Genomic DNA, 20,761 nt, shown 5'->3' with positions numbered 1-20,761 from the left:
GAGACCCCTATTTTAGTGATTAGGGGGAGTTAACTCCTTTGGGGCTCCCGTGATCAAGCATTAAGGAGTTCTGTGACAACAAGTTATAACTTATTGGTCAGTGAGTGTCCGATCACTGTGGCATGTGCCAATTTCCAAAACAGGGATCTTTGATCCGCGTCAGGGTGGCACTCCATTCATTCCCAATGGGGCTGCCGAGCAATGCGATTTTAGCTTTTTTCTGTAGCCTTATAAATAATGAATGGAGAGGCGGTCGGGCATCCGAACTGTGACCCCATTTTGTAAGGATGATGAAAGGTCCCTGTCGGGGAATAATAATTCCTTGTTCTGACATTTATTGCCGGTCTCAGCGGTTGGACCTCCACCGATCAGTAAGGTATCACCTATCCTGAGAATAGGTGATAACTTGTATTCACCGGACAACCCGTTTTAATCATCTAACCAGGGGATAGATGATGCTTACATTTTGTGAGATGAGCTCTAAAAGAAGAAAAAAATATATTTATAAAAGTAAATAAAAATGTGTCTTGGGACTGACAATTGGCCGCAATCTTCTACCTTCTTTTATCCCACGTTTCTCAGTGGTTCATGAATGGAGATCTCATTGCAATTTTTGGGTGAGGTACTGCAATTCTGGCCTTTTGAACATTATTTTTATTACTGAGACATCGGACATTAGTAAAAACCTCTGACTATGAATGTGTTTATGTCACTGTAGTAGGGAGTTGAGATGGTAAGCTCTATACCCGGGCACAGACCTATTTTGCTATTTGGTACTTGGTGAATGAAAGCAACATGTCATCGTCTTTCTGCTTTCAGCTTCTTTACAGTGTTGCCTTGTGGCATGGAGTTCAAGCAGCATTGTACAGGGCTATCAAAGCATGAAGAACTGCAGCAGAGTCTTATAGAAGAGTCCCAGCTCTACCCGGTGCTCCCCGTCACCGTTCCTGCTGTGCATGCCGTGCGTTTTATACCAGTGTGTCATATTCGGCAGCATATACTGATCAGTCGTGATGTACAGAAAATGGCCATCAGTCATCCTAAATGTCTCATGTGTAAGGTAGATCACATTAGCCCTGAATTCACTTATCTATAAACTAGCCTCAATGATTCCTAAACAAGCCAACAAGTGGGGAATGTTCCTTTCCAACTATCAGCCTATTAGGCCGGCAATCTCACCTGATAAACAAGCATTGTTTTCTTGCTCATTGTGTGATGATTTGTAAGCTGGCTTAAAAAAATTATCTTTATCGGTACATAGTTGGTGTGCTGCCAAGAACATGATATTCTTTGGGTACAGAACATTCCTGTCACACTGTACTAAGGGAGATGCTGAAGCTACACACAGTGTAGCTTCAGAGTGCAGTTAGCAGGCAAACAACCAGAGGGCAGTAGAGTAGTCAGTAAACCAGGTCAGCAGCAGGAGGTCTCGTCAATAGCACAGGGATAATCAAATCGTGGTTAGGTGATAGCAGAGGGTTGGAAGCCAGGAAGTCACGTATGCAACAGAGAGGAGAGACAGAACCAAAGTTAGGAATGAAGATACAGGTCAGATGCCGGAAAGTCCAAATGCAAACAAGGGAGGAGGACAAACGGGTCGGGACCAAGATAAGACAGACAGAGAAGGGTACACAGTAGACAGAAGCAGGTAGTCAGGAACCGGGACGGACGAGTGAACGTGGAGAGTACAGGTCAGAACAAGGTAGCTGGGAATCAGGACAGATCAGTTAACTCATCAGAGCCAGTAAAACACGCTGTAGAGCATAAACTATCACTGGCAGTGAACCAGAGGTGCAGCACCAGGATATAGTGTCCCAGAAACCAGAGTGAGGCAGGGAGGAGTTAACCCCTGACATGATCAAGCTGGAGCTGGATGAAATAATCAAACTACAGCGGCCGATACAGGCCTGGATCATGACAATTCTTATTAACAAACGTTCTGTGCACATAGTATATCCATCGTCCTGTCCGAACAGCCACGTAGATGATCACCAGTCAGCTTTCTTGTAGCCGATCGGTTATTCTCTAACTGTCTGGATTGACCCATTTGAAAGCTCCATAAGGCTCCCAATAATCTGCATTTTTTAAAAAGCCTATGGTTAAAGGGAACTTGACAGCTAATTCAAGATGCCCAAATGACAGGCGGCAGGAATCAGACTGGCTCTGTTTTTGCCGTGTTTTAAAAAGCTGGATGAGGACAATGCCACTGTTACTGTTAGGGCCAGGTGGATGGGCAGACCCGGGAGGTGGATCCACTGGGCCGAACTCCCCGATGAGGGAAAGGGGTCCGGTAGCCGGAGCACTATAGGTAGCAGGACAGTCCGCGCACAAGAGCACAATGGAGAAGTCCCTGGGACCACGGGGTCACTGATGGTAGTCCGGGTGACGGAGCTCAGGTTCGGAAGCCGGGATGATGTCAGGCGGGGTCCGGAACCGTTGGAGCGAGATGACGAGTCACCGCAGGGAACAGAGCTGGTACGGACTGTCAGGATGGCAGATAGGCAGCGTTCGGGGTTCGGGATTCGGCAGGACCGGATGGCAATGCAGGATCGGCTCTAGAAGAGAGAGAGGTAAGTATCTCACAGGAACACAAGGAGACCTGACTCCTAGCTTGGGAAACACGAAGAACAGGCCCCGCCCCCTTGGACATTAAACCCCTTTATACCCTGTACCTGTGTGCTTCATTTCCTGTCAGTGGACACTGGCCCTTTAAGAAAGGGTCAGTGACCGCGCGCGCGCTCTAATGCGCATGCGCGCGGCCCGGGTGCCAGAAGCCAGGGCAGGAAGCTGAGAGGAGGAAGCAGCAGAGCCGGGCTGGGGCTGGGAAGCCGACGGGAGCGGGGACCAGGAGGCCTGGGAAGCGCGGGCAATGGAGGCTGGAGAGCGGGGAGCGTGGCAGGTGAGCCGGGGAGCGGAGCAGAGGACCCGGGGAGCGTGACAGTACCCCCCCACGCCCCCCTCCCCGCAACTGGGACAGGAAGGCATGGATCAGAGGAGTGCCCACATTCTCCCTGGGCTCCCAGGACCTATCCTCAGGACCATACCCTGCCCAGTCCACCAGAAAGAACTGTCGACCCCGTACGGTCTTCATGGCCACGATATCCCTTACCGCCTAGATGTCGTCATCAGCAATAGGAGGAGGAGCCGGACTGGCAGCAGCGGAGAAGGGACCAAGGACAACCGGCTTGAGCAGAGAGACGTGGAAGGAGTTGGGTATCCTCATCGTGGCCGGGAGCTGCAGTTTGTAGGAGACCTCATTGATCTTGCTGAGGACTTTAAACGGTCCGATGTAGCGAGGTCCCAGCTTGTAGGATGGCAACTTCAATCGGACGTACTTGGAAGCAAGCCAGACGAGATCTCCAGGGGAGAAACACGGAGGATCCAGACGTCTCTTGTCTGCGTGTCTCTTCATCCGCAGGGATGCACGTGCAAGGGACGCCTTAACTGAGTCCCAAATGGTAGTAAAGTCACGGACTACCGCATCAGCAGCAGGGATATCCGAGGAAGAGGATACAGGCAATGGGACAGAAGGCTGAAGTCCGTAGACGACATGGAAGGGAGAACTGGAGGAGGACTCACTGACGTGGTGATTATGGGAGAATTCGGCCCAAGGAAGAAGCGTGGACCAATCGTCATGATGGGCGTTGACGTAGTGACGTAAGAAAGAGGTCAATATCTGATTGACCCGTTCCACTTGGCCGTTCGACTGAGGATGGTAGGCAGAAGAAAAGTCCAGAGTCACTCCCAGATGTTTACAGAGAGCCCTCCAGAAGCGGGAGGTGAACTGAGTTCCTCTGTCGGACACAATGTGTGATGGAAAGCCATGCAAGCGGAAGATGTGATGTATATAGGCGTCCGCGAGTTCCTGGGCAGAGGGCAGTCCAGCCATAGGGACGAAATGGGCCATTTTAGAGAACCGATCCACCACGACCCATATGACTGTGTGTCCGGAGGACAGTGGCAAGTCCGTAATAAAGTCCATCGCAATGTGTTGCCAGGGAACTGAGGGTATAGGCAGAGGCAGAAGACGGCCATATGACAGGTGTTTGGGCGTCTTGTTCCTGGCACAAGAGGAGCAGGCAGAGACAAAAGAGGCGACGTCCGTGCGAAGGGATGGCCACCAGTAATGACATACAATCGCGGTCCAAGTTCTCTTCTGACCAGCATGACCGGCTGTTTTCGAGGCATGGCCCCAGTGTAACACTTTTTGCCTGTCAGTCTCAGAGACATAGGTCTTTCCGGGCGGTATCTGGGCCAGGGTGACAGGAGCCACCGGAATAATCTTACTTGGACAGATGATGGGTTGGGATGTCTCCTCCTCCTGCTCCATGGGCATGAAAGACCTAGACAAGGCATCAGCGCGTACATTCTTGTTCGCGGGTCGGAAATGGAGCTGGAAATCGAACCGGGCAAAGAACAAGGACCACCTGGCTTGCCGTGGGTTCAGTCGCTGAGCAGACCGCAGGTATTCCAGGTTCTTGTGGTCCGTGTAAATAATAACGGGGTACACTGCTCCTTCCAGAAGATAGCGCCATTCCTCCAGAGCCAGTTTGACTGCCAATAGCTCTCGGTCACCGATGGTATAATTGCGTTCAGGCGCTGAGAAGCTCTTGGAGAAAAAACCGCAAGTCACCATCTTCCCGGAGGAGGACTTCTGCATGAGCACTGCTCCGGCTCCCGAGGAGGAGGCATCCACCTCCAAGGTGAACTGGCGGTTTAACTCCGGACGGTGGAGTACAGGAGAGGAGGCAAAGGCCCGCTTTAGAGAGCTAAACGTGGCGTCGGCCGCAGGTGACCAGTCCTTTGGATTAGCCCCCTTCTTGGTCAAGGCGGAGAGAGGAGCAGTCAGAGCAGAGAAGTGAGGGATGAACTGGCGGTAATAGTTTGCGAATCCCAGAAAGCGTTGGATTGCCTTCAGTCCAGAAGGAGGAGGCCAGTTGAGAATGGAAGAGACCTTCTTTGGATCCATCTGCAGTCCGGTATCGGTGATGAGGTAACCCAGGAAGGGGAGAGAAGACTGTTCGAAAACACACTTCTCGTACTTGGCGTACAGACTATTCTCTCTCAGTCTTTGTAGAACCAGTTGCACGTTCTCTCGGTGGGTCTGGAGGTCCGGAGAGAAGACAAGGATGTCATCCAGATATACCACCACACAGACGTAGAGAAGGTCCCGGAACATGTCGTTCACTAATTCTTGGAAGACTGCTGGTGCGTTACACAGGCCGAACGGCATCACGCAGTATTCATAGTGCCCATCGCGAGTGTTGAACGCGGTCTTCCATTCGTCCCCCGAGCGGATACGGACCAGGTTGTAGGCACCCCGAAGATCCAACTTGGTGAACACACGAGCTCCTCTGAGCCGATCAAACAATTCGGGGATGAGCGGCAGGGGGTACTTTGTTTTTTACGGTGATTTGGTTCAATCCCCGGTAGTCTATGCATGGGCGTAAGTCGCCCTCTTTCTTCTTCACGAAGAAGAAGCCTGCTCCAGCAGGAGAGGAGGATCTCCGAATGAATCCCCTTGCCAGGCTCTCTGTGATGTACGTAGACATGGCCCTTGTTTCGGCTGGAGACAGTGGATATATCCGTCCTCGAGGTGGTGTAGTTCCCGGGAGCAGGTCAATGGCACAATCGTAAGGACGATGTGGCGGAAGCACCTCTGACTCCTTCTTATCAAAGACGTCTGCGAAGGACCAATAGGCTGAGGGCAGTCCCGGTAGGGACTCTGGAACCGGAGGTCACCGGATGGGTTGTATGGTCTTCAGACATTTCTCATGGCAAGAAGAGCCCCATCGAGTGATTTCACCAGTGCCCCAGCTGACTGAAGGTTCGTGTGTCCGTAACCAAGGAAGGCCCAGCAGGATTTGATGTGACATGTGTGGGAGGACGTAGAGAGCGATGTTCTCGGTGTGCAGAGCACCGATACGCAGTTCGACCGGCCTGGTGATCCAGGAGATGGTGTCAGAGAGGGGTCTCCCATCCACAGAGGCAATCACTAGGGGTTTGGCGAGTGGAGTAACAGGCACCTGGTACTTGTCCACCGTGGCCTGCTGGATGAAATTGCCTGCTGCCCCAGAATCGAGGTATGCCTCAGCCGTGAACCGCGTCTCTCCCGTTGTCACTTGCACAGTCCATGTAACCGGGTCTGAGAGAGTCCCAGCACCTAGGGTGGCCTCTCCTACCAACCCTAGGCTTTGGAGTTTCCCGGCCTCTCTGGACAGGAGCGTAGCAGGTGTGTGCCCTCTCCGCAGTAGAAGCAGAGACCCTTGGCGAGCCGCTCTGCTCGATGTTGTTCAGACTGTCGCACACGGTCGATCTGCATGGGCTCATGGACTGAGACACCAGATGCCGTTGACTGGAGTACGGCGGGCTTCTGCGGAGGAGAGGAATGCCGTACCGGACGTCTCTCACGGGACACCTCTTTGGACCGCTCCTGAAAGCGAATGTCCACTCGAGTCGCTAGGGTAATCAGGGCGTCCAGGGTGGACGGTACGTCACGACCAGCCAGCTCATCTTTGATTCGACCCGGGAGTCCTTCCCAGAAGGCGGCGGTTAGGGCCTCGTTATTCCACCCGAGTTCCGAAGCCAAGGTGCGGAAACGGATGGCGTATTGACCCACCGTCAGAGTTCCCTGACGTAACCGGAGAAGAGATGAAGCAGACGCGGAGGCGCGTCCGGGCTCGTCAAAGGTGCCACGAAAGGCCTGCAGGAACTCCTGGAGGTTCTTGGTCATAGGGTCCTCCTTCTCCCACAAGGGGTTCATCCACGCCAGTGCCTCGCCCTCTAGATGAGACATTATGAAGGCGACCTTGGCTTGGTCGGAGGCAAACAAATGCGGCAGCTGCGTGAAATGGAGGGAGCATTGGTTTATAAACCCCCTGCAGGTCTTGGGATCTCCGGCGTACCGGGGTGGTGAGGCCAAACGAAGTCTGGAAGCATCCGAGGAGGCTGCCACGGGAGCTGGGGCCGTGGATTGACTAGTGGAGGCCCGATGCGCTGAAGATGTGACCGATGCTTGTAGCGTGTTCAAGCGGGCGTCCACGGAAGTCATAAAGTTCAGCATGCGGGTCTGGACTTCACGCTGGCGTTGAAGTTCCTCATGCAAGGCCGCTAGTGCTTCGGCGGGATCCATGGCCTGTTCTTACTGTTACTGTTAGGGCCAGGTGGATGGGCAGACCCGGGAGGTGGATCCACTGGGCCGAACTCCCCGATGAGGGAAAGGGGTCCGGTAGCCGGAGCACTATAGGTAGCAGGACAGTCCGCGCACAAGAGCACAATGGAGAAGTCCCTGGGACCACGGGGTCACTGATGGTAGTCCGGGTGACGGAGCTCAGGTTCGGAAGCCGGGATGATGTCAGGCGGGGTCCGGAACCGTTGGAGCGAGATGACGAGTCACCGCAGGGAACAGAGCTGGTACGGACTGTCAGGATGGCAGATAGGCAGCGTTCGGGGTTCGGGATTCGGCAGGACCGGATGGCAATGCAGGATCGGCTCGAGAAGAGAGAGAGGTAAGTATCTCACAGGAACACAAGGAGACCTGACTCCTAGCTTGGGAAACACGAAGAACAGGCCCCGCCCCCTTGGACATTAAACCCCTTTATACCCTGTACCTGTGTGCTTCATTTCCTGTCAGTGGACACTGGCCCTTTAAGAAAGGGTCAGTGACCGCGCGCGCGCCCTAATGCGCATGCGCGCGGCCCGGGTGCCAGAAGCCAGGGCAGGAAGCTGAGAGGAGGAAGCAGCAGAGCCGGGCTGGGGCTGGGAAGCCGACGGGCGCCGGGAGCGGGGACCAGGAGGCCTGGGAAGCGCGGGCAATGGAGGCTGGAGAGCGGGGAGCGTGGCAGGTGAGCCGGGGAGCGGAGCAGAGGACCCGGGGAGCGTGACAGCCACTTGGATGACTAGTCCTACAGGTTGCCCCTGGCTGGCCTTACTCAACCCAGTTACCATTGACTGACAGGACTTTATACAGACACATAGGGATGGACTTGACTGTCCAAGGGAGGGAGGCTAGGAGAAGCTGTAGGGACCTGCCTCTTGGCCTAGTCATCCCCATCGCATGGACTTTCTCTCCAGGAGTTTCATTCCATGACCCTGTTGTGCGTTTTATTGGTAGCATATTGTATAATCATAGCTGTGGGGAATTTGGGCATATTTTGTGTAGGGGAGTACTCAATACTCATGCTACCAGTCCTACTGCTTCATAAAAATGCCACCCAACGTAGGCGCATCCTATCAAGCATGGGGCCTCCACAAGTTATTGAAGCCTAGTTATTGAAGCGTCCTTGTGTCCTTTAAATTTATCAACAGTTTAAGGATTTTTTGGTTTGCATCTACTGTTTTCACACCATTTATATTTTTTTATTTTCTAGTATCTCATTTTTTGCTGTTGTTGTGTTTGGCGATGTACTGTACATACACCAAACATCCATAACATTAAAACCAACAAAGCTTTAGTGAATAACGTCTTATTACATCGTTACTTGTTGAAGAGAGTATACTGTATATTAGGCAGCAATGCAACAGTTTTTAAAGTTGAAGTGTTGGAAGCAGGAAACATGGGTAAGTGTAAGGATCGGAGAAAGGATGGCTAGTCTGCTGGGTCCAGCATCTTAAAAAATGGCAGCTCTTGTGGGGTCGTCATGGCCAAGGAAGGACAACTGGTAACCTGAAGACCCCCCTACACATTACACTAATCGTCTAATTTGTATGAGGACCCCTTGACTCTCCTACTGACAGATTATATAGGGAGAAAAACATCCAGCAAGTCTGATTTCTGATGACTGACTGTCAAACGTAAAGGGGCTACTCACGATCAAAGTTAATTTTAACGTTCATTTTAGTCAATCGATCTTGGAATAATAATAAGTTCCTCAATGTGTTTTAAAGAAAAAATATTCCTGTGCTGAGATAAGAGTATACTGACATTACAGAATGGGATCATAGCTGATTCTTTTTGTGAAGTAAAACATTTCCCTGTCTTTTTTTTTTTTTTTAATGTTTTACCTCAACCAAAAGAATAGTTTGTAATGTGTGTATACTTTATTTTCTCCCCAACTCAGGAAATGTGCCATCATTAGACCATGTTTAAACCATGTCCCTGTACGGGACTCAGACACAGCCATTACACACTGCATAGCAGGGGCACATACAGTCATATGAAAAAGTTTGGGCACCCCTATTAATGTTAATCTTTTTTCTTTATAACAATTTGGGTTTTTGCAACAGCTATTTCACTTTCATATATCTAATAACTGATGGACTGAGTAATATTTCTGGATTGAAATGAGGTTTATTGTACTAACAGAAAATGTGCAATCTGCATTTAAACAAAATTTGACCGGTGCAAAAGTATGGGCACCCTTATCAATATCTTGATTTGAACACTCCTAACTACTTTTTACTGACTTACTAAAGCACTAAATTGGTTTTGTAACCTCATTGAGCTTTGAACTTCATAGGCAGGTGTATCCAATCATGAGAAAAGGTATTTAAGGTGGCCACTTGCAAGTTGTTCTCCTATTTGAATCTCCTATGAAGAGTGGCATCATGGGCTCCTCAAAACAACTCTTAAATGATCTGAAAACAGATTATTCAACATAGTTGTTCAGGGGAAGGATACAAAAAGTTGTCTCAGAGATTTAAACTGTCAGTTTCCACTGTGAGGAACATAGTAAGGAAATGGAAGAACACAGGTACAGTTCTTGTTAAGCCCAGAAGTGGCAGGCCAAGAAAAATATCAGAAAGGCAGAGAAGAAGAATGATGAGAACAGTCAAGGACAATCCACAGACCACCTCCAAAGACCTACAGCATCATCTTGCTGCAGATGGTGTCAATGTGCATCGGTCAACAATACAGCGCACGTTGCACAAGGAGAAGCTGTATGGGAGAGTGATGCGAAAGAAGCCGTTTCTGCAAGCACGCCACAAACAGTCGCATGAGGTATGCAAAAGCACATTTGGACAAGCCAGTTACATTTTGGAAGAAGGTCCTGTGGACTGATGAAACAAAGATTGAGTTGTTTGGTCATACAAAAAGGCGTTATGCAAGGAGGCAAAAAAACACGGCATTCCAAGAAAAGCACTTGCTACCCACAGTAAAATTTGGTGGAGGTTCCATCATGCTTTGGGGCTGTGTGGCCAATGCCGGCACCGGGAATCTTGTTAAAGTTGAGGGTCGCATGGATTCAACTCAGTATCAGCAGATTCTTGACAATAATGTGCAAGAATCAGTGATGAAGTTGAAGTTACGCAGGGGATGGATATTTCAGCAAGACAATGATCCAAAACACCGCTCCAAATCTACTCAGGCATTCATGCAGAGGAACAATTACAATGTTCTGGAGTGGCCATCCCAGTCCCCAGACCTGAATATCATTGAACATCTGTGGGATGATTTGAAGCGGCTGTCCATGCTCGGCGACCATCAAACTTAACTGAACTGGAATTGTTTTGTAAACCGGAATGGTCAAATATACCTTCATCCAGGAACTCATTAAAAGCTACAGGAAGCGACTAGAGGCTGTTATTTTTGCAAAAGGAGGATCTACAAAATATTAAAGTCACTTTTATGTTGAGGTGCCCATACTTTTGCACCGGTCAAATTTTGTTTAAATGCGGATTACACATTTTCTGTTAGTACAATAAACCTCATTTCAATCCAGAAATATTACTCAGTCCATCAGTTATTAGATATATGAAACTGAAATAGCTGTTGCAAAAACCCAAATTGTTATAAAGAAAAAAGGTTAACATTAATAGGGGTGCCCAAACTTTTTCATATGACTGTATATAAGATTATCTCATCACAGGAATATTTTTTTTTTAAAACATATCCAATTGTGGAAATTATTATTACTCCAAGGTCTATTGATTAAAATGAACTTTGTTTGTGGGACAACCCATTTAAATTCTCCAGGAGATGTAATTCATTGCTGGATGACTCTATTATAGAGAACACAGGACGGCTTGGCATAGCCGTGCAATCCTTTGTTTGGGAAATTCAGGAGAGGTAGCAGTCAGCCGATAATCAACTCTCTACTGTATATAGGAGACGTAAAGGGAACCAATCACCAGGATTTTCGTATATAAGCTAAAGCCAGTGCTATACAGGCACTATCAGGCTGATTCTCTACATACCTGTAGTGGTCAGCTCGGATGTATACGTTTTCAAAAAAAGTTTCCAGAAAAGTAAAGTTGATAAAAAATAGCTGCTTGTTGAGTGACAGCAGCAAAGGAGCAGATAATATATTCATAGTTATCCCCTCCCCCTGTTAGAATTGGCATAAGTATTATACAAACGATTTCCTTTGTCTGTTGCAGGAGGTTATACCCATGTGACCAGAAGGGGCGGGGCCTCAGCCAACAAAGCTGGATACCAGGTCACATGGGTGTGACCTCACACAGGTCCTGCAGCAAAGTGAATCATTTGTATAATACTTACGCTAATTCTAACAGGGGGAGGGGATAAGTATGAATATATTATTTGCTCCTCAGCTGCTGTCACTCAAGACGCTGCTGATTTTATAAACTTTACTTTTTTGGATTTCAAAACCTAAACATCTGAGCTGACCACTACAGGTATGTATAGAATCAGCCTGATAGTGCCAGTATAGCACTGGCTTTAGCTTAAAATCCTGGTGATTGGTTCCCTTTAAAGGGGTTGTCTGGCTGGGTCAGACGTCTGCAGTTATTCTATGTGACTGCAGACTGCTGAAAAATGACAGCGTGTAGTGTGCATTATGGCACGATTCCCCTGTATTCCTGATGTGAGTGGGTAATCACGTGACCACATTTGTATGATTTGCACACTTGCAGACGTGCTGACTAGACTAGCTGGCTTCTCTCAATTTACTTCTATGCAGAGAACCTGAACAAGTCTAATCGGCACAGGACTGCAAGTATGTAAGTCGCACACATGGTCACGTTAACGCCCACTCGCGTCTTGGAATCCCGGGGAATCATGACACCATGCACGCTGCATGCTGTCATTAAGGCCCGTTTCACACGTCAGTGATTCTGATACGTTTGTGCTTTTTTTTAAACGTACCAGAATCACGGACATACGCAGACCCATTATAATGAATGGGTCTGCTCACACATCAGTGATTTATCATTGCACGTGTCTCCGTGCGGTGTACCTGCGTGTGCGTGATTGCCGCACGGAGACATGTCCATTTTTTTCTGGCATCACTGATGTCCGACGGACCACGCAGTGGTGTGGTCCGTGAAACACGTGCCAGAAAAAAATGTGCTTTTAAAATAAAAAACATTTTTACTCACCCGGCTTCAGCCGCGCTCTCTGCAGCCTGTTCTCCCTGCTGCTTCTGAGCCGGCTCATTACTGTCGCGCATATTCATGATGCACGACACAGCCGACCAGGAAGCAGCTGCTGCAGGGGTCACCGCCGGCCGGATGCTGCACCGCGGGAGCGATCAGCACCATGGAGAGTGGGAGCGCGCCCAGGTGAGTTGATTTCTAAGTGCAATCACGGAGAACGGAGCCCGGATTGCACTTAGACAACCCACGTGTGCCGTAATTCACGCCACACGGAGGGACATGTGCGTGTTTTACACGCCAGTGAAAAACGTCAGTGTTTTTCACTGACGTGTGAAACGGGCCTAAGAGTGACTTACGACTTCTGACCCAAAGCCAAACAACCCTATAGTCTATTTATGGGGGCAGTGGAGGATAGTCCTTTGGTCCAATCTAACAGAAGAGCACAAATTGCTGAAATTGTTATCTCAGACTATGAGAGTAGAGTGTCAGTAGACTTATTGCTTCCCAGAGTGCTGTAGAAGGAGCTGCATAGTACACTAATGTTATGGCTGATCTGTGTACATAGGACTTCATATTACAGGCTTGTCAAGTGCTGACATCTAGTGGCAAATGGACTGCACTACAGTCTGGATAATGCCAGGACAACAAATCGGTAGGACGGAGCTTCTTCCTTTGGCTCGCTCACACTTGCGTATAACTGAGACGAGTGCAATGCAAGAAAAAAAGGGATTGCACTCAGATCAATATTATTCAATAAGGCAGAGCAGATTTTTTTTTCTCAATAGTATTTGGCCTGAGAAAAAAAAAATCACAACATGCTGCAAGCGTTTGTGGAAATCGGATGAGACTCCCCTATTAAAGTCTATGGGTGCGAGAAAAAAATAGAATCCTAATAGCGTCCGTTTTTTCCGGATATTGTTCAGCATAGAGCACTGTAAATGGTTCTGGAAATGAGTGTAAATTAATAAACCGTTGAGAAAAAAAAAATGGATTGCGTACGGATGACGAGAAAAAAAAATTGTTCTACTTCTCCAAATGAAAATCGGACTGATTTTTTCTTTTATACGCTAGTGTGTACCATAAAAATGGGCAAAATAAACGACTATGTCAAAACGACATTGCTGTGTACATATTCCATCTTATGTCTTCTCTTTTAGCCGCTTCAGGGTTTGGAAACCGTGAAATGGTTAAAAGAAGTGATACACTCCCTCTTCTCCACTCTTGATACATGGAAATTCAAAGTACCAGACGCCGACAGTGGACAAAACCGTTGACTAAGCTGCATCAAGAAAATGAGCGCTAGCGTTTTCCTGAATCCGCTGCCCCTGGGAAAGCTCAGCAGGTGCACCAGTGTCTAAAAGACGACCTCTGCCCATAACCAAATAGCCTCTTGCCCCAAACTGACAGTACAAGATAAGCCCATAGTCTTTAAGGGGATATAGGCACAATAGATTCTCCCCCGTAGGGTATGTGCACAAGACGTCTTTTAGATCCCAGTGTACCTACTGAGTCTTTCCAGCAGAAGATGTTTCAGGGGTGTTTTTGCTGAAGATGCTTTATTATATCTTCTGTGTTTGTGACATTTTTGGTGCCGGTGTCTTTTTTTTTTTTTTTTGTCTGTTAACAGTACATATAAAATACTGAGCTTGGCGCTTAGAAAACTGGCCCGGTCACTTCTTTTATCTGCTTCATGACTTTCGAGGCCTGAAGCAGATAAAAGAATTTAAAAAAGACGGAAGCATATGAACAGCAAATCCTTTTTCTATTTCTATATTGCTATTCTATTGCTATGTTCCTTGTTTTTGTCCTTTTTTTTTAGCGCTAGGTCAAGTGGGTTTCAAGTAGAATCCATCCTGAAAGACGTTGAGTGCACATACACTTAGGCCATGTTCACACTGTGTTTTTGCTGTATTTTTTTTTTTATGCAAATTAAAACCTGTAGTGCCAGCAAAAGCTATGAGAGTTCAGAAATCTTATGCATACGATTGCTTAATTTTTTCCTTTCTGACAGAGTTGGAAAACTGCTGCGTTTTTGAAAATGGTCAATTCTTTCAGCATTTTTTTTTCAGTTTTTTTTCACCATAGAAAACAATGAGGAAGTCCAAAAACTCTGCAGAAAACGCAATCAAGCTATCTTCATTAAACAAGTACTGGAGACACATCTGCATAAAAAAACGCACCGAAAGAAAACCGCAAAGATGCCGCAAAACCCGCTTATTGTAAGCCGCTATCGTCTCGTGTGACACCTCCGAGCGATGCAGAATCGCTCATAAATCGTGAGTCATGTACTCGTTGCTCAGTTTTAAAAAATTGTTTATTTAACATGGTGGCGGTTGTTCATCGTACCCGGGATGGCACACATTGCTCCGTGTGACACAACGGGGACGATGAACACAGCTTACCTGCGTCCCGCAGCACCCGCCGGCTATGCGGAAGGAAGGAGGTGGGCGGGATGTTTACGTCCCGCTCATCTCCGCCCCTCTGCTTCTATTGACCGGTGGCTGACGTCGCTGTGACGCCGAACGTCCCTCCCCCTTCAGGAAGAGGATGGTCGCCACCCACAGCGAGGTCGCTCAGCAGGTAAGTACGTGTGATGGCGGTTTAACGACTTTGTGCCACACGGGCAGCGATTTGCCCGTGACACACAAATGACGGGGCGGGTACGATCGCTTGTGCAATCGCACGATAGATCGTAACATGTAAAGCCCAAGGCTGCTTTCACATCAGCGTTTTTTTGATAGACGTCAAAAATGCATCTGACCGGATCCTTGTCAAATGCGTTGTCATTTCAATGCATTTTCAGTGGAATTGTGGTAAGAATCGTCTGCATGCGTCATATACCGGATCCGTTGGTTTGCGGTTTTTTTACCTTGTTTCAAAAAACGCTACTTTTAGCATTTTTGACCTTCAACCAAATACTGCATGTCACTGGATCCTGACTGTACCGCACGCAACCGCATGTGAACGGTGGTATGCTGATAGACAGCATCCTGTTTCCTCTACTGAGAAGCCCAGAAATCAGCCTGGCATGATCACAGAGAGTCTCTCTCTCTCTCCTCTCTCCTCTCTCTCCTCTCTCCTCCCTCCTCTCACCTCTCTCTCTCTCTCCTCTCTCCTCCCTCCTCTCCCCTTTCTCTCTCTCCTCTCTCTCTGTCTCCTCTATCTCTCCCCTCTCTCTCTCCTCCCTCACCCTTCAACAGTAGCGTGTGTATTTGCAGGCTGTCAAGTCAAGTTCCACTGACTCCCCATCACTTGACTCCAATGCCCACCCATAAACTGCAAGTGAAAGGATCCTGTAAAATAACACTTGCATTTGCATGCATTCAGCAGGATCCAGTCATATGCGATTTGCGTTTTTTTGACGTTCGTCAAAAAAACGCTGATGTGAAAGAAGCCTTTTAGTGTTCTAATTGCTGCCTCTGTTCTGCAGAAACTGAAGTCTTATAAAATATACTGATTAAGCTGCTGGTTGCACCCTTGGTGTGCTCAAGAGGGCCTGTGCACTGCTCGCCCATTGGTTTTGCCCATACTTCCCTCATTGGTGACTAACAGCGCTGGCTTACCTGGAGTGAGCTCTGTGTCTGCAGGGAAAGCTCAGTAAACCACTGCTGTCAATCACCACTGAGGGAGGAGGGGGATACAAAACCACATAGATAAGGAAGATCCAGATTAGAAGTCTTAGGGGTACTTTGCACACTACGACATCGCAAGCTGATGATAGCGATGCCGAGCACGATAATACCCGCCCCCGTCGCAGCTGCGATATCTTGTGATAGCTGCCGTAGCGAACATTATCGCTACGGCAGCTTCACATGCACATACCTGCCCTGCGACGTCGCTCTAGACGGCGAACCACCTTCTTCCTAAGGGGGCGGGTCGTGCGGCGTCACAGCAACGTCACACGGCAGGCAGCCAATAGACGCAGAGGGACGGAGATGAGCGGGACGTAAACATCCCGCCCATCTCCTTCCTTCCTCATTGCAGCCGGGATGCAGGTAAGGAGATGTTCCTCGCTCCTGTAGCTTCATATACAGAGATGTGTGCTGCCACAGGAACAAGGAACATCGTAACATCCGTCCTTCCGAAATTATGGAAATGACCGATGCTACACCGAGGATACGATTTCGACGCTTTTGCGCCCGTTAATCTTATCAAAAACGATTTACTCACTTCGATGTCGAGAGCGACGCCGGATGTGCGTCACTTTCGATTTGACCCCACCGACATCGCACCTGCGAAGTCGTAGTGTGCAAACTACCCCTTAGGGTACCGTCACACTAAACGATGTACCAGTGATTCCGACCACGATACAACCTGGTCAGGATCGCTAGTAAGTCGTTGGGAGGTCACTGGTGAGATGTCACACAGTCAGATCTTACCAATGACGGCGTAACAATAGAGGTCGCAGTAGCGGCCTGTATAACGATCTCGGCAGTCATTGGGACCCTGTCACACAGCATCAAACACAGCGATGCGTCCTGCCCTGCGGGAGCCCGACGACCAAAAAGTGAACCAGAACAGTGTGTAATGATCAGCGATCTCACAGCAGGGGCCAGGTCGCTGCTTAGTGTCACACACAGCGAGATCGCTGATGAGGTCACTGCTGCGTCACCAAAACCTCTGATTCAGCAGCGATCTCGCTATGTGAGAAGTACCCTTTAGGAAATCCACTCCCTCCATGGTCGTCTTTGATTGTAGTTTATTCTCAGAAAACACTCTGATACATCAAAAATGCTGTGTTAGGCTAGTTTCAGTCTTGCGTTGAACGGCATCCGTTGCATTGCGTTGTGTGACGGATGCAACGGATGTGTTGCATATAGTGGCACAACGGATGCAACGGATGCTGCAAAACAACGCAATTCGTTTTGTTTTGTTTGTTTTTTTTACAGTTTTACCGTCAGCAGACTATTGTGAACGATCAGCTGATCACTAACAGTAGCCGGCCGCCGGGTGATCAGCCGATCACTCACAGTAGCCGGCTGCCGGGTGATCAGCCGATCACTCACAGTAGCCGGCCACTGGGTGATCAGCTGATCGTTCGGTCGCCGACAATGTGTGCGGGGGGCAGGAGCGGGGGGCGGAGTGCGGTGGGTGGAGCCGAGCAGGGCCATGGCTGAGGACGTCAGTGCCGCGGGGACTGCATCGCTGGGGGACAGGTGAGTGAGTGTGTGTGTGTGTGTGTGTGCGTGCGTGCGATTGTGTGTGTGTATACATACGGAGTGCGGGGAGGGGGCGGAGCCGAGCAGGGAAGTGTCGGGCTCCCGGCACACATAACCAGGGTTCCTTGGTTACCCGATGTGTACCCTGGTTACGGGTGGAGGGAGCCAGAGAGAGCATGCGCAGTGAAATCCAAAGGATTCCGCTGCTCAAAAAAACTTTACATGCTGCGTTCCTTCCGCCCGACGCAGCGTCAAAATAACGACGCTGCGTCGTCCGGCGGATACAACGCTGACACTTGCGTTACAGTGCGTCATCCATACAAGTCTATGGAGAATAGCGCAGTGCGTTAACGGACTGCGCTATTCTCCATAGTGACGGACTCCACTGAACGCAAGTGTGAAACTAGCCTTACTGGTTTTACTATTGAAAAAAAAAAGAAAAGTATAACATTTTTTTATACAGTTAACATTGAAGTACTCAAGCACTCTAAATTATTAAAATAAATCTTCTTTATGACAAGTCGAAATTAGACCACCAGTAAGATGACGTGAAATGCGTGAGTCTGCTGGACCTTCATTTTTTCTATTTCACATTATGTATATATGAATAATGACGGTTTTTTAAAATTATTCTGGAGAGTCGGAGTACCCTGCTCTGAATTCGATGTCTGTTCCTAAACAATAGGGCCGGCACGGTGGCTCAGTGGTTAGCACTGCAGTCTTGGTTCAAATCCCACCAAGGACAACATCTGCAAGGAGTTTGTATGTTCTCCCCGTGTTTACATGACTTTCTTCCAGGTTCTTTGGTTTCTCCCACACTCCAAAGACATAATGATAAGGGATTTAGATTGTGAGCCCCAATGGGGACAGTGATGCTGATGTATGTAAACTGCTATGGAATAAATGGTGCTGTAGAAGTGAGTAAATATTAATATATTATTATATTATAATAACCCCATGCACCACTGAATGTGTTGACATGTGAGTGATACTCTGCTTAAATAGAGGAGCTGGTTAATCTTTGTTTTTTTATTGTAATTATTTTTTATCCCTCCATTTGTAGAACATTGATAGAGTTCTGTTTGTCGGGAACTTTCTACGGATTAACATGGTTTCCATGAAGCTGCTATCCTATGCAATGGATTACTGGTCAAAGGGACAACTAAAAGCCCTATTTTTGGAACATGAGGTGAGAAAAGGTGTTTTAAGGGGCACTCTGCCCATCACACTTATAGCAAATCCATAGTAACCTAATCGGTGAGGTTCTGACTAATAGGACCTTAGACTCCCCACTGGAGAGGGGGTACATAATGTGTATGCATTCACAGGCTGTAATCCTCTACATGGTGAGGCCAGTTCTCACCAGAGAGGTGGATGCCACTATATCCAGTCCATGAAAAGACTGAAACACATGTAACTTTTACTGAAAACATTTTAGCAATAGGGTTTTGTTAAAAGTCTTAAACTGTACAGCCGCAGTGTATTACAGTACATAGTAGACTGCAGAATCCATCATTGCACTCATCTAGGTTACAAGACCTACTAACCTTATCTTTCCTCTTCTGGGCCATATTTTAAGTTGGTTTCTCACCATGTCAACGTTGAAGTTTCAACTAGTTAATAGCTTAGAAGATCATTGAGGAGAAGAGAGATGAGAGTTAAGCCCGCTTTACACGCTGCAATATATCTTACAATGTGTCGGCGGGGTCACGTCGTAAGTGACGCACATCCGGCATCGTAAGGTACATTGTAGCGTGTAACAGCTACGTAGGATTGCGATTGAACGTTAAAACGTTCATCGCATGCACGTCGTTGAATCCTGACAAATTGCACGTCGGGTTGTTCAATGTTCCCGAGACAGAACACATCGCAGTGTGTGACACCCCAGGAAAATTGAACAGATCTTACCTGCCTCCAGCGGCTCCCGCCGGCAATGCGGGAAGGAGGTGGGCGGGATGTCTACGTCCCGCTCATCTCCGCCCCTCCGCTTCTATTGGCCGGCTGCCGCGTGACGTCGCTGTGACGCCGAACGTCCCTCCCATTCCAAGAAGTGGACGTTTGCCGCCCACATCGAGGTCGTATGGAAGGTAAGTACGTGTGACGGGGGTTAATCGTTTGTGCAGCACATTCAACAAATTGAACGTGCCACACATACGATGGGGGCGTTGCAAATCGCATACGATATCGTATGCGAAATTGCAACGTGTAAAGCAGGCTTTACAGACTCTGCTATCAGCATGGGCTCCATGACAGATTCAGCATCAGCGTATTCTGCTATGTACCGTGATATTGAAATCAACTGGAGGACAGAAAAGAGGAATCAGGGTCTTATCCGAGTGAGAAAAAGAGGGTAAGACACTGTAAAGGCTCACCTTGTCAGGTTGTGAAAGTCACAACCACCTGTAAGCCGTTTGGAAGAGACGGCTGCCGCAGCCCCTCATGGATGCATAATGTAAGGCAGTGGTGGAAGGGGTTAATGCGGCGCTGCCGTGAAGGAAAAGACAGTCCAAAAGCAGCTCGATGATGATTTTATTGTACAACGTTTCAGAGATTCAATCTCCTTCATCTGGACAAAATCACATGTGTATAACAAAACGTGTTTACACATTGCATTATTGCAACAAAAAAAGTGTAAAGCACTAAAAGACAACAAAATGCTGTAGTGCTGCTTTATATAGGTAGAATGATATCTATAGTGGAGATGTTACCATTTTGAGCCACCAATGCTATACCTAAATAGTGATACAATTAGGATACAACATATAGTGTAAATACTGCCATCCATGGAGCCACCAATAATGTCACTTCTCAGGTATAACAGAGGCCACTCAGACAATAAAATAAATCCGGTAGTATTGCAATTATATTAAATTATATATCATATCTTTACCTAATCATACAACACTGTGACATGTGAAATCCCTCTAAACTTAAGGCTTCCGCCACACATCCGTGAAAAACGTGCGTGTTTGGTCCGTTTCCGTGTATACTGGAGACACGGCCAAACGTGCACCAATGTTACTATATCTCAGCGGTTACACTTGCGTTTTTGGTTATGTCCGTTTGTCCGTCTCCGTGATGCGTTTTGTGGGCCGTGTCTCACGCCAGCATGTCCGTTTTATTCACGCCACACGCAGCACGGACCCAATGAAAGTCAATGGGTCTGTGCGCACGTCCGAGTGACACGGACACATCTCTGTTTGTTCCCTGTATGTTTTGTGCTTTTTTCATGTCATGTCAGTCTTTTTTCTTTTTATGTTTCGTTCTCTCCCTCAGTCCGTCGGTCGGTCTCTATGTCTGTCTGTCCCTCTAGCTGTCTGTCGGTC

At 48.1% G+C, this 20,761-nt stretch overlaps 1 protein-coding gene across 2 annotated transcripts in view; it reads left to right on the top strand.

Moving 5' to 3' along the window:
• The window catches only part of PANK1 (pantothenate kinase 1), a 104,529-nt gene that overhangs the window by 77,395 nt on the left and 6,373 nt on the right, over positions 1-20,761 (top strand). For both annotated transcript variants that reach the window (XM_075348744.1, XM_075348745.1), the window contains exon 6: positions 18,499-18,624. In XM_075348744.1, coding sequence (XP_075204859.1) covers positions 18,499-18,624 — 126 coding nt within the window. The remainder of the gene's footprint in view (positions 1-18,498; positions 18,625-20,761) is intronic.

The sequence above is a fragment of the Anomaloglossus baeobatrachus genome, chromosome 5 (assembly GCF_048569485.1).
Source record: "Anomaloglossus baeobatrachus isolate aAnoBae1 chromosome 5, aAnoBae1.hap1, whole genome shotgun sequence".
NCBI lineage: Eukaryota > Metazoa > Chordata > Amphibia > Anura > Aromobatidae > Anomaloglossus > Anomaloglossus baeobatrachus.
Note: the sequence above shows the minus strand (reverse complement) of the source record. Positions and strands in the feature narration are given on the sequence as shown.